Source organism: Poromitra crassiceps (genome assembly GCF_964638095.1).
Source record: "Poromitra crassiceps genome assembly, chromosome: 2".
NCBI classification, from domain to species: Eukaryota; Metazoa; Chordata; class Actinopteri; order Beryciformes; family Melamphaidae; genus Poromitra; species Poromitra crassiceps.
Window position 1 is genome coordinate 49,513,077 of NC_139624.1, and position 13,566 is coordinate 49,526,642.

The following is a 13,566-nucleotide window of genomic DNA, read 5'->3' on the forward strand; positions in this document are numbered from 1 at the left end:
CACCCAGCCACCACACCACACACGCCAGCATACCTTCCTCGTTGTGGATTTTTTTCACCGTCAGTGAAGTAGACAAATCTCGCAGTTTGTCACACATGCAAGTCGAAAATAAGCCGTGGAGACTAGGGATGTTCATCAATTATCGAAAATCGATAATTGATCGTTAAGGATTGGAATCGATCCTGTGGCATTTGGATCGATTTTTTAATTATTAAAAAAAAAAAATCTTTTTTTTTTTTTTTTTTTTTTTGGACTAGGTTTGGGTGGAATTCGTTCCTCCTCGCCCCACTCCATTGCACAGCCGACTAACGTGAGGTGGAGCTTCATATAGTCTCTAGTTTTCTGGCTTGGCACGGGCCTTTGTGCCAACAAAACTGTTTTAAACATGGGAAATTCACACCGGCATGCGCCGGGGACAGCAGTGTTGGAGAGGAGACACATTGAAATAAAGAGTTCATTGAGGAGAACACGTTGTCTTTCGTATTTTCTGCCATAGGCATTCATTTTGTAAAAAAAAAAAAAAAAAAAATATTAAAAATTTTCTAAGTATTAATATGATCGATAATCGATAATTGATCGTTAATTTTCACCGATTATCGATTTTGGAAAATTTTCAAAATGAACATCCCTAGTGGAGACAGAGATGCGGCCGAGTCCCGCTCGGCTGGAGTCAAGTCTGAGCGGCTCGCTTCACCTCACTGGCCCCCCTCTCTCTGCTCTCTCTACCCGGGAAGCAGTGCTGCTGCACCCGGCCACAGTGCACAGCCGACTTGGCGAGGTGAACGCGAGCATTGTGTCCACCATTCCCCGACCTGCCTTTTCCATTCCACATCAGCGCTGGTGCCTCAGCCTGTCAGTCATGTTGTAACGTAGATACAGGAGAGACTATTTGTTTCGTATTGCAAATAGAACGACGGACATAATAATAAAAATGCATCGGACTCACAAGTGTGCAAGGATTTCTGTGCGTGACGATATTTTTTCGGATGGCAGATAAAAATACGCATACCGAACTTCGGACTGTGTAAACTCCGCCTGATATTCAGACTGAAGATCGTTACTGTAACTCATAAACTCATTTCCCCTCTACTCAAGAGGACTGGTCTGGAGCCAGGCTATAAACTCCTCCATGGATCATTTTGATGTTCTGTTGCACCTGTTTTCTTTTGGAAAAGTAAATGCATGATAGCTGTGGGATATAGGCTATTGGATTTAATTAAATTTTTGTATTCATTGTATTTGCACAAAAAAGCTCTGTCCAGTAGCCTAACCTGGAACACTTTTATTTTGAGATGTGTTTGAGTGAGATGGTCCTACTTCATGCAAATGATAAGATAAGATTATTTGGATCCCCATTAGGTGTAAGAATTGTTCTATGAATCTTAATTTTCAAACAAAGTTACAAAAACGTTTGTGTAAGCTGTCAATTGTTGTTTTTAGAAAAAAAAATCGGAATCGGCAAAAATCGGTATCGGCAAGTCAGACTATTCAAAAATCGGAAATCGGAATCGGCCAAGAAAATGGCAATCGGTGCATCCCTAATTTTTTTAGTTGGTCAAACCAAGGGATTTTTAGACTGTTGTTTAGAATCAGGCGAGACATAACATTTCACTCAGACTGAAAAAAAATAAAAATGTATCACTATTTTTTTATGAATTAAAAATTCATAAAAAATCGAATATTAAAATAATAAACCCACTGAAAATGGAATTATATTATAGAGGAAGATTGTCAGCGCCTAATACTTTACGTCTTCATTTCTCCGCTGTCGCTGCGCGGGGCTCCATTCAACACAATAATTGTTATACAGTATATATTTTAATCATGTTTCTGAGTAATGCTAATTAATTACAAGGTTACATTTATTACACTAGGGATCAAATCCTAGGCTCGCCCGCTTTGCAAGCTCGCCCGCCCTGCAACTCGCCGAGCTGGCCCTGCAGCTCGGCCACTGCGCGGCTGAAGCCGTCTGAAGTCTGAAGCCAGACTCCCACTTCTTTCAGTGTCTGCCCCTGGGACTTGATTTTGCTCTTATGACATCACTGATGACATCATCAGCGGGACTCTATGGCATCACTGATGTCACAATTGCTTTTATGACATCACTAATGATGTCACAATGCCTCTGACATCACTGATGTCACAGTTTATGACATCACTGATGACTTTGTGTGTGTTGCCGTGTTCAATTGGGCTCGGGTTTACCATGAACATGACATAAATCCACTTGAATGGCCCCCTCAAGGGGTGTTCACGACTTGGTATGTGAAATCTTTCTGAAAGCTTTGAGCCTGCAACTTGTGACGTGCCTGTGACGTTTCACAAAATGGCGGACGCATTGGACAATTAAATATTGATATTTTAGCTGTATGGAGCTTTTCATAGTCATTTTATAATACGAGGGATCTCGCGCGCTTGGCGCGCTCGATTCCCATCCTGCAGCTCGCCAAGCTGACCCTGCAGCTCGCATTCGCAGCTCGCCCGCTGCGCGGCCTTGCCCGCAGCTTGGCTGCTGTGTGGCCACTGAGACCAGCATCATTGATGATGTCAGATTTATGACATCACTGACGATGTCAGTGGGATTTATGACATCACTTGGATTTATGACATCACTGATGATGTCACAGTGGTATTTATGACATCACGGATGTCGCAGTGGGATCACAGTGGGACAGAGAAATGAAAGCCGCTTTTACACCGGGCTTGAAAGCGGTAAAAATATACGGAAAATGTGATCCGCGCCTCCGATGTGAAAGTTGTGAAAGCGGGGTGGTGGATAATTGTGTTACGCCTTTCGTTCCGCCAGTGGAGCTAGTCATACCTAGGGCATTCACGACTAGTGAATTTTACTAGTCGACCAGTCGTCCCTAAAGGTAGTCGACTATTCGTTTACATTTTTTTATCTTTAAGAAAGAACATGAGGTATTTACACGACATACATGGACTATCATATCCCATATCCCATATCCCCCACAAAGAACATCAAAACACAACAAAACAAAACAAAAAAACTGCATAAGATACACAATAATCCAAGAAGTATCCAAACAAGACTATTGGACAAACAACCAAACAAAAACAATGCATTCAGCTCCTATCCTGATAAGGATAGGAGGGGATGTCTAAGAATCTGCCTTTGCTCTTGTAGTAAATGTTATCCAACGTATGGTAGCTTGAGAGTTCATTCCACCAGTGAACTACAGTTGGGGGGATTGGATGCTTTCCAATTTAAAGCTATGCATTTCCTAGCTGCCAACAGGGCAAGATCTATGTATTTACTTTGAATGCATTGTTTTTGTTGTAAAAAAAAAATTCCATCGCGGGCCGCACAGGGGGCGCCCGCGGGCCGCATGTGGCCCGCGATGGAATTGCAATTTTTTTTTTCTTTTTTACAGTGCACCTGAACGCAACATGCAAGATACCCGCTGAATAAGTGTCCAAATGTTCATGTCATTCTGGCCAATACTCACACTTCTGTTATAGCATTTCAGTCTGGAATATGGAATATCTTTCAATAATCTATGATTTAGCTGCTAAATTGTTAAATACCGCCGTCTGCTCGCTACCCAGGCACTTATGTATGTACTTAACCTAAGTAACTATCCGGTGTGCACAACATTGTCAGACTAAACTCCGTCTGACACCTACAATCCGCTACAGAAAAATGTATATTGATTGTTTATTAACTGGCCCCTGGCCTTCTATCATTTCACGAAAGTGGCCCCCGGGCAAAGCAAGTTGAGTATCCCTGGGCTAGGATGTCAGGAATGTCAGCAATAGGGGCCCTCTCAGGAACGACTTGGGTAGTGGAAGTAGGGCAAGTGCTGTTTGTTCTATTATCTCCCATCACCTCATCTTGTATTGTCATCACCTCATCTTGTACTGTCATTACCTCATCTTGTACTGGGGGTGCGGGGACTTTCCGGTGATTCCCCCAGCGGCCGTTTCTCCAGCTGCAGCGCTTCAGGGTCATGGCTAGGGTTGCCAACTTCTTGAAATGGAAATAAGGAACGGGGGAGGGGGGGTGGGGTGTCGGTAGTGGACTTAAATATAACAATCACATAACTGCAATTGCTTCAGCTTCAACGTTGCAAAACAAAGTTTCTCATTCTTAATAAAACCGCTGTATTAAAAAACAAACAGTAGGCTAGTGCAAACAGTATTTTGATATAGGTCTAAATAGCCTACTTCACATTTGCATGTAGGCCTACTTATTAAATTTTCTTTTAACACATTGACTGCCAGACGTTTTTTTTTGCTGTAGATAGCTTCTGCCAAGCCGTTTTTTGAGGATTATGGCTCATTTTATAAGAGCCGAGGATTCGTTTCAGCTTGGAGTTTGTGAACATACAATATCTCAAAAGTACTAATAGAATGTGTACTTTCTCTGTCTAAAAGAGTTAGTTTGTAGAGTTAGTAGTTATGTAAGCATTAGCAGTTGAATACAGCATGGTTTTAGCGTGAAAAAGAATATTCAGAGATAAACGGCTTTTTGTGAAATTGGATGGAACTGTCACTTTAACCATTCATTTTTGGCTCTCTCTCTCTCTCTCTCCCTCCCCCTCTCGCTCTCTCTCTCTCTCTCCCTCCCTCTCGCTCTCCCTCCCTCTCTCTCTCTCTCTCTCTCTCTCTCTCTCTCCCTCCCTCTCGAGTTGCTTCAACTCCGCCCTCCGTGGGCGGACAAGCTTGTCACCAGTCAGTGCTTTGCTGCTCTCCTGTGCCTGTCTGCACAGCCGCTGTTTGAGGAAGTCGGGATGGACTCACTCGTTTGGAGTTTTGGTTGAGAGAAGCTTTTGCGATTCTGGTCATATTTATGCTGCGTGTTTCAAAGTGTGTTCGTCCACCTGTAATCTATCACCCGATCATAGTAGATCGGCTGAATCTATTATGTAAATTTGCAATCCCGCATCGCCAGCAATCAGCGCGAAAAGGAGAATGGCTGGGCTGAGAATGGCTTGACAAGTTAAAAAAATGCTTTCCTTCCTCTGGTAACTGTCTGCCTTTCCGAAGCCCTGCCACTCCGAACGTTAACTTCCATTATTCGGACTGGCGGTCGTTCACCTTAGAAGCCGCAATGCCGACCTTAGGTTTAGGCGTGGGGGTGGGAGAGGTTAGGTTTTGGGTTAGGGTCTGGGGGAGGTTAGGTTTAGGCATGGGGGGAGGTTAGGTTTGGCGTGGGAAAATGGGGAATATAGAACCCGGGGAACATAGACATGATCCCTTTCTGAGTGCCGATATTTCGGAGTGGCAGAACGTCGGAGTGGCAGCACGTCGGAGTGGCAGCATGTAACCCCTTCCTCTAGGAAGGAGAGCACTGTTGCCACTTAGTGGGTCGGTGGAATGGGTTGTAAACGTTCGGTGGCTCCAATAATTATATAAGAGATGTAAAAGGCTTAGATGCACAACCCACCGTCAAAAAAAAAAAATCGATGCCAAAAACGTGTAAACACGTTGTTGGCAGGGAACAGCTGGATTCTGAAAACGTGTTCATACGTTGTTGGCAGTGAATGAGTTAACAGTGCAAACAGCAACGTTACATTATGCTATTCTTTTGAACAGAACAAACCTGGTATGAAAGTTTAAATCATTAGTGCAAAAACATTTTAGATTTCAACTGAAATCGTCTGAACACAACAAAAACAAATGGCATGCTACATTTGTATAGGTACAATAGCCTACTCAATGTGCTGTCTTCAGAGTTTAGTTGAATCTAGCAACGCTGACAGCGCTTCAATGGTCGTGACTCACAACCTATTTATTATACAGTCTATGCTCACAACAAACAGAATGAGAGAGGCGCAGAACCCCCAGACAGGGTGAGGGGCAGAGCAGCAGCGGCTGCGGGGTTTACGCGCTCAATACAAATAGCTCCTTACTCTTTGCACTGCGTGTTTCTCCAATACGGGACAAAGCGCGTCCTGTATCAGTTCAATACGGAACACGTCTTTTTGTTTACAAATACGGGACGATTCCGTATTTTAAGGGACGGTTGGCAACCCTAGTCATGGCCCATGCTGAGCTGCAGTAGAGGGTGACAGGGAGGACTCGAAAACATAGGCTTGTTGACCGGTCTAAGCAGCAGTTGAAATCACCACCTAAGATGAGCTGATGAGTCTAAATTTGGTAGAGAAAGAGTTTTATGAAAATTGTCATCCACATTTGGGGCTGAGGTATTGTAGGAATAGCATGATCATCCCACATGCTACGTCCTACCGGTGAAGCTCCCGCTGTCAGGTGAAAAGAAGCGGCTGGCTACTGCGCATGCCTCGGAGGAAGCATGGTGCTAGTCTCCACTCTCCCCAGATCGGCAGAGGGTGGAGCAGAGATCAGGGCAGCAGGGGGGGAAATTGGCCAAGTACAAATGGGGGGGAACAGAAAAAACATGACCTTTGCACTATTTCTGTTGAATCAGGTCCGGGCATTCGCTGGAGTTGTCATTTCATACAACATGCTTTTTTTCGTGTCATTTATTTTCACACATGAGGAAATCCTCTGTGTAGAGAGTGCTGGGGGGCAGGGAATGACCTAACATTAGTAGAAAGTGTGCTGCGGGAATTGCATTGTTTATGCAAGACAGGCTTTTAATTTGCCTACCTTTTTCAATGTAGACTAGCCTACATCAGAGATATTTTTCCCAGAACGCAATTCACTCCATGAAAAAAACCTTCAATATATTATGTAGTAGAAATAATCAGAGATCGGAGTCCCCTCCTACTTCCTATTTCCATTGGTCACTCATTGTATCATCCCTGATTTATTGTGTGATTTGTATCTACCCACACCAGGTTTCCTATTGGAAATTGCCTCTAGGCCCTAGAGAGACATCTGGCATGAACTTAAGTCAGCCCCACTCGCTAATGACAATTCCGCACGCACATGATGGTGGCCATGCATGTCCTGTTTATATCAGATAAGGATACGTAGTAGTAGTAGGTACTTTATTGTCCCCGTGGGGAAATTAGTTTTCGGCAATCATCACCGTTGGCAGTGTACAGGAAAACGGGCACAACACACGGGACAACATATAACATCAACAGCACAGAATCAAATCAAAACAAAACACAATGCTCTATCAGAGCACTATAGCAGCAGCTGATCACAACAGTATTTGAATAAAAAACTAGGAACAGGCTAAATTTGCTAAAGCAAATTTAATTGTGCTTGCTGTGGCGCGATGCTCCGCCCCCCTTGCAATGCCCCTGCCTTAGACTCCGCCCTCCCATCCAGTATAAATACAGCCCCAATCGGCAATGTGTAGCTAGGACGTGTTTAGGCAGTTGCAAGGGTGTATTAACCAGTGCCCAATTCAGCCTCCCTCTTTTTGAAGCCTATGCGGAAATTGCATTCTTTCAAATGGCCAGTGGGGGGCACAGTTTGTGTAGCACTCCCCAGGAACATGCATTCAACTCTATGGGAAACGAGCCAACTTCTCTCTCGGTCTATGTCTTAAATAAACACTTTCCAAATTAGTTTATGGTCTGAAAAAACCATTTCAAGTCTTTTTCATGCTCTCACACGCTCCGTTTTCTAAATTATAGCCCCATTTCGAGGAAAATTGACGACAAACATCGGATAATAAGAACAGTAATACTTCCGACCGGTAGAGGCAGCAATGTGCCGCAAGGCATCAGATAGCAAGTCATATTTAAGCAAATTATCAGAAAATAGCGTTACTTTATATTTTAATAATGTTAGTAGACACACGTAACTATATAGATACCATACATCTAATGTTCATAACATGGCGGACCATTTAACGTTATCTATACCGTTAGATAAAGCCTTAAGCCTTCTCTGTATTGAGACCATTGGATTCAGGCCAGAAACCGGAGTACGTTATAAACATTATAAATATACCGTAAATTCCGGACTATAAGGCGCACCGGTCTATAAGACGCACCTTCAAAGGTGACTATTTTTTTCTTCTATAAGCCGCACCGGTCTATAAGCCGCGGGTGTTTTGATGTTTAATTACCATATGTAAGGCTTCGTGCACAGAGGGGATTGTCGGGAAAGAGATGGCTGTTTGGGGAAGCTCCCATTTATTAACATTTCAACAAAACAAAAGTCAGGTCACTAATCCCCAGACAAAATCACACATTGTGAGATGCTTAAAAATCACCATCGGCGGGAGCTGCTGTGCAGCCAAGAACACAAGTGAAATTCGTTCTCTCGTGACCTGTGGTTCTCAACGTGATGGACGATTCACCTTTCTTGTTAACAGTCCTAGTGAGAGGCAGGTCGAACGTCAAAGGCACTTCATCCATATTTATGATCTGCTCCGGTCCGATGGAATATTCCTTGATCTTTCTTTGTGTGAATTCGCCGAAGTTTGTAATTTTCTCCTGGTAGTCGGGAGGGAGTTGCTGACACAGTCGTCCGCGCCCTGACGGACAGTCCCTTTCGTCTCGGGTTTGTGCATGATCCTTTGCTGCTGCTGCTGTTGTTGTTCCTGTCTCGCTACTGTCTCAGACATGGCTTTCAGGCTCAATCGCCGCCATCGTCGTAACACAGCCAGTTCTCCATCTTTTGAAGCATGATGTTAGATTACAACGAGCTAGTTGTGTGGCTTAGCCTTCCAAAATGTTGCTGTTAGTTTTTTAGAATGTAATACATAGAATTGGGAATGTTACATTCAATTTCATTCAGACTGTCTTTCAAGCTCAATCGCTGCCTTTTTCCCCCCGGAGCGAGGGAGGAGGGAGGGTGTTTTACCGTAGTGGCTGAGAGAGAGTAGTGGCACAGTGCTCCAATCAGGTCGCGAGGCACATTTTTTGCAACATCATCCAATCAGGGTCTCGCTCTCATAATGTCTGTCTTGCTCTCGTTCTGCCTCATACCAACATCCATAGATTTTGGAGGTTCCCGAGTGGCCGTTTGCTGGAAAAATCCATAGATAAGACGCACCGTTATTTAAGCCGCAGGGGGCAAAAAAGGCCAAAAAACGGGAAAAAAGCCGCGGCTTATAGTCCGGAATTTACGGTAGTCACATTATAAACAACTAACCAACGCTGGGGGTCCGTATGGAAACAGTGTTACACGAAATGGTTAAAAGTTAAATCAATTTGGTCATTCAGTGGCATTTTACTGCAATGTAAAGTAAGTAACGTTAGCCGCTAGCATTAGCCAAAGTAGCAGACTACCCATAATGCATTACGGCGATAAGAGACAGGGCAAATTCAGAAACTTCCCTGGCAGCCGCTAGGGGCAGCCGCCCCCTCTCCCCGTACTTCCGTGTAGAATTAATCGATTCAACCAATCAACGATGAACAGGAAGCAGGAGATTCAAGCCTCACTTTCTGTTATCAAATCCCAATCAGCTCGCTTTATCCAGATCTTTTATACTATCGATGGTATTAATTGGTTGCTAGAGTGTTTTCGGCTGATCGGTATAGGGCGTTCGTAGATGGTTGCTAGGGTGTACTAAGTAGTTGTGGGTGGGAAATGGGCGGGCCTATGTGAGGACAAGCGGGAGGAGCCAAGGAAAACGGGGCAGAAAGAATTTTGATCGTAGAAGCTACGGTTCCAAACTTATGAACCAAAACATGAAGAGGGCAGCTATAGCGCCACCGTGACGTCAATTGGTGTAATTTTTTAGACCAGAGGAGAAGAGTACTCTATGAACCTATGTACCCAATTTGGGGACAGTCGCTCTTATGGTGTGTGACATGCAGGTACTTCATGTTGCTATAGCGCCCCCTGTAGGCGAAATTACACAATTTCATTTTTATCAGCTCAAGAGTACATACGTATATCAACTTGTCGACAATGTTATTGTATTATGTTTTTATGTTATGTGTTTGGACCCCAGGAAGAGTAGTCTCACCTTGGTGTAGACTAATGGGGATCCACAATAAACAATAAGCAATAAACGTGCACACCTGTACCAAGTTTGGTTCGCACCGGACAATGTGGTCTGGAGTTATGGTGTTTTTTTGTGAAATAGTCCCCACCCACAAATATTCAGAAGTCGATTATATCACAACGGTGCGGTCTTTCAAAAAACCGTGCGAGAACCTTTGGCAAGGCCAGTCCACACATGCTGTGTGATGTGGTTTGGTGAAGATCGGACCAAATTTGAAGGAGAAATAACGGGGGGGGGGGGGGATTTCTTCACAAAATTCAAAATGGCGGGAAATCTAGTTAGACGGAAATGGGCAGGCCTATATCAGCAGATGCGGAATGACCCAAGGAATCCAGGGAAAAAAGAAGTTTGATTGTAGACGCTACGGTTCAAAAGTTATGGACCAAAACGTAAAGAGGGCTGTTATAGCGCCACCATCTGGTCAACTAGTGTAATTTTCCCGCACATGGTAAAAGGTGACTCTATAAACCTACCTCCCAACTTGGGTAGGTGCAGGACTGATGGTTTCTGCATTACAGCTAATTTACTGCAAAAGATTTCGAAACCCCATTCAAGTGAATGGGCGGGGGGGGGATCGGTTGTTAGGCTGTTTTCGGCTGATTGCTAGGGCGGGAAATGGCCGGACCTATGTGAGTACAAGCGGGAGGAGCCAAGGAAACCAGGGCAGAAAGAATTTTGATCGTAGAAGCTACGGTTCCAACCTTACGAACCAAAACGTAAAGAGTTCAGTTATAGCGCCACCTGAGGTCAATCGGTGTAAATTTTTAGGCCAGAGGGCTGTTATAGCGCCACCATCTGGTCAACTAGTGTAATTTTCCCGCACATAGTAGAAGGTGACTCTGTGAACCTACCTACGAAGTTTGGTAGTGGCAGGTCTTATGGTTTCTGAGCTAGAGCTAATTTAATGCCAACGATTTCGAAACCCCATTGAAATCAATGGGGGTGGGGGGGAAATCGCACGTTATCATGAAAACCGTCCAACGAAATCCTTAGCAATGCAAATGCACACGATTCCCCAATGAGCCGCACGTTTTGACGTCTCACATGTCTATGTATTGTGAAAACTGTAGGAGAAATGGCGAAGCAAACTTTTGACCAGAAGAACACGGAATAAAGAATAATAAAGAAGTATGAGAGATTCCAAGATTGTGCTTGCCTATCAGTAAGCACAATAATAAATACAATTGTGTACTGGCTAGACCTGCTAGGCCGAGATAAACTAACTAAGATATTAAGGTTTGACTTTACCGTTCAGGGTTTTAATCACCTGTGGTATGAAGGATTGTTTGGACCTGTTGTTTGACAAGGCTGGCTGCCTGAATTTACGCCCAGAAGGCAGCAGGTCGAAGGCTGAGCACAGAGGGTGCTTGGGGTCAGTGATGATTTTCTCTGCTTTAGAGAGAGACCTGGCTCTGTAGATGTCTTCTAGACTGGTCACTTTAAAACCTAGCCGCTGGCTGGCGATGGTTAGTTTTCCGCAGGTTTTTTTTCTGTGCTTCAGTTGCGTTACCAAACCAACAAATAAAACCAAAGGTTAAAACACACAACAAAAGCACAAACAGTCCACTCCACCCATAAAGACTGCAATTTACGTTATATATGCGCTTTTATGTATGTGTGAGTTAAGTAGAACATCATTTTCTACCACACATTTCTCCCCGAAAGTTATCTCTCGAATATATGATTCAACACTATCATCTCCTTGTGTCCATCCGGTCCGTTTGAGCAGAGATGTGCGCATGGGATTTGAGCAGTGCACTGAGATTTGCGCACAAGATGGAGACTAAGCCCCTCCCCCCAGCTCTACAAGGAAACGAGAGTGGAGACAGAAAGTGGCTCAAAGCCGGTGAAACACTCACGCACACTCTGTGCCAGAGAGAAGGGAGTGCGGGAGAAGGGTCCGACCTGCGCAAAACCTGCACCGCTCACTTCCAACACCTGGGTGTGATTTTTTGTTTGTTTTGTTTACTCAACCAATTTGGTGTTTTCTCTTACAAATAATCCAGCCTCATAAACTATCCATTCATTAAATGAAATCGCACTGGAACATTAATGCTTTGTAAAAGTGCCATTTAACAACGGGTTAAACTTGCTCTGGACAATATCCTGTAGTATTCATACATGAGCTGTTTTGCAAGCGACACGGACATTGCACTAGGGGTGTGAGTGGTTAAAATCTCTGCGGCTGCGCGCTCACAACGGACAATTCTGTTCACACATAAACTCCATCTGAGTGATGTCTGGTGTATTGGGGAGTTCAATGCATGTCTGAAAAGGGCTTTTGTGTTGGTATTGAGTTGACTTGTACTACCTGTCTTCTTTTTCTTTCTTCACCAGCCTCGATGAAGATTCAGGCGATGACTACCTGCCTCGCTTTGAGAACTAACCCTGAATTTCTATTCCTTAAATTTTGTGTTTTTATTTGACTTGATGCATGACATTCCATTCCTTTTTAAGTTGACAATGTTTTTGTAAGTTTATGTAACTTGAAGTATTACCACTGTGTTGTACAATTGTTAAGTTGCTGGGCAATGTTTTATTATCTACTGTACGTGTTACTTTTGTACAATACCAGCGATGTCTTGTTCAATAAATTAATCCATTGTTACTTGTGCTCAGTTGTAGCTCTATTTCACCACTAGAGGGGGACTGTGCTTCATTGTAAAATGATACCTAAACTCACAGTATACCTCCTACGCAAAATAGATACAATTTATTACATGTAGATCCAGCTGGTCCATGTGAACATTGTCACATAGCAGAAACAATAATAATAATTGATTGGATTTATATAGTGCCTTTCTAGACACTCAAAGCGCTTCACATATCAGGGGGCGGAGGGAACTCAACTCAACCACCACCGATGTGTAGCACCCACCTGGGTAGCACAATAGCACATGTAGGCCTGCTTGACTTGTTAGATGAGAACTTCACCCAAAAACAATGCTGATTTATTTTACACATAACCGAACCTGTCAACAGTTTTACAGGCCTTCATTTAGTTTGACCGTTATTGAGAGTTGATTTGAGTTAAGTTGTGGACCAGTGATGTCATTTACAGTATGCATAACATCACTTGATGACAACTTAACTGCTGAGTGTGCGTGTGTGTGCGCACGCGTGCAAGAGAGATGTCCCTGTATTGGTCTTGTACTACCTCTTTTTTATCGGCTACCTCAGGAAAGAAGAATTCTTCTATTGTTTTTTAATCTTCTGGTCCTGTTTAAGTGCAGCTAAAAGAGAAAAAAAAAGTTTTTAAGTTGACAGTGACAGTTTTTGTAACTTTCTTAACTTTTTTTTTTATATTAGCACTGTTACACAATTAAGTTGCTGGACAATTTATTATCTAAATGTTGTTTTTGTATAATGCCAGATATGTCTTATTCAATAAAAGAAGCCATTGTTACTTGTGCTCAGTTGTATCTATTTCTCCGCTAGAGGGGTGTCTGTGCCAAAATGATATCCATCATTGCAAAACAGTGGTACTTTTAATGTATGATCATGCAAATTTAAGACAGCACCCCCCACCTCCCAGTTGTCACTTGATACAGAATGTTATTGTATGCATTCATTTGTAGTATTCCCATTGTTGCATGCATTTCCTACCAATATGTACGTTGGCTGTAGCTGTCATTGGATTATAATAGATAGATACTTTATTGATCCCCTTGGGGAAATTCAGGTGTCTAGCAGCTCATACA

The 13,566-nt window shown here is 43.4% G+C and overlaps 1 protein-coding gene across 4 annotated transcripts in view; it reads left to right on the plus strand.

Moving 5' to 3' along the window:
* Positions 1-13,259, plus strand: part of LOC310793730 (uncharacterized protein) — a 70,666-nt gene extending 57,407 nt beyond the window's left edge. For all 4 annotated transcript variants that reach the window (XM_083655596.1, XM_083655595.1, XM_083655597.1 and 1 more), the window contains one exon: positions 12,203-13,259. In XM_083655596.1, coding sequence (XP_083511722.1) covers positions 12,203-12,251 — 49 coding nt within the window. In that variant the 3' untranslated portion in view covers positions 12,252-13,259. The remainder of the gene's footprint in view (positions 1-12,202) is intronic.
* The last annotated feature ends 307 nt before the right edge of the window (positions 13,260-13,566 follow it).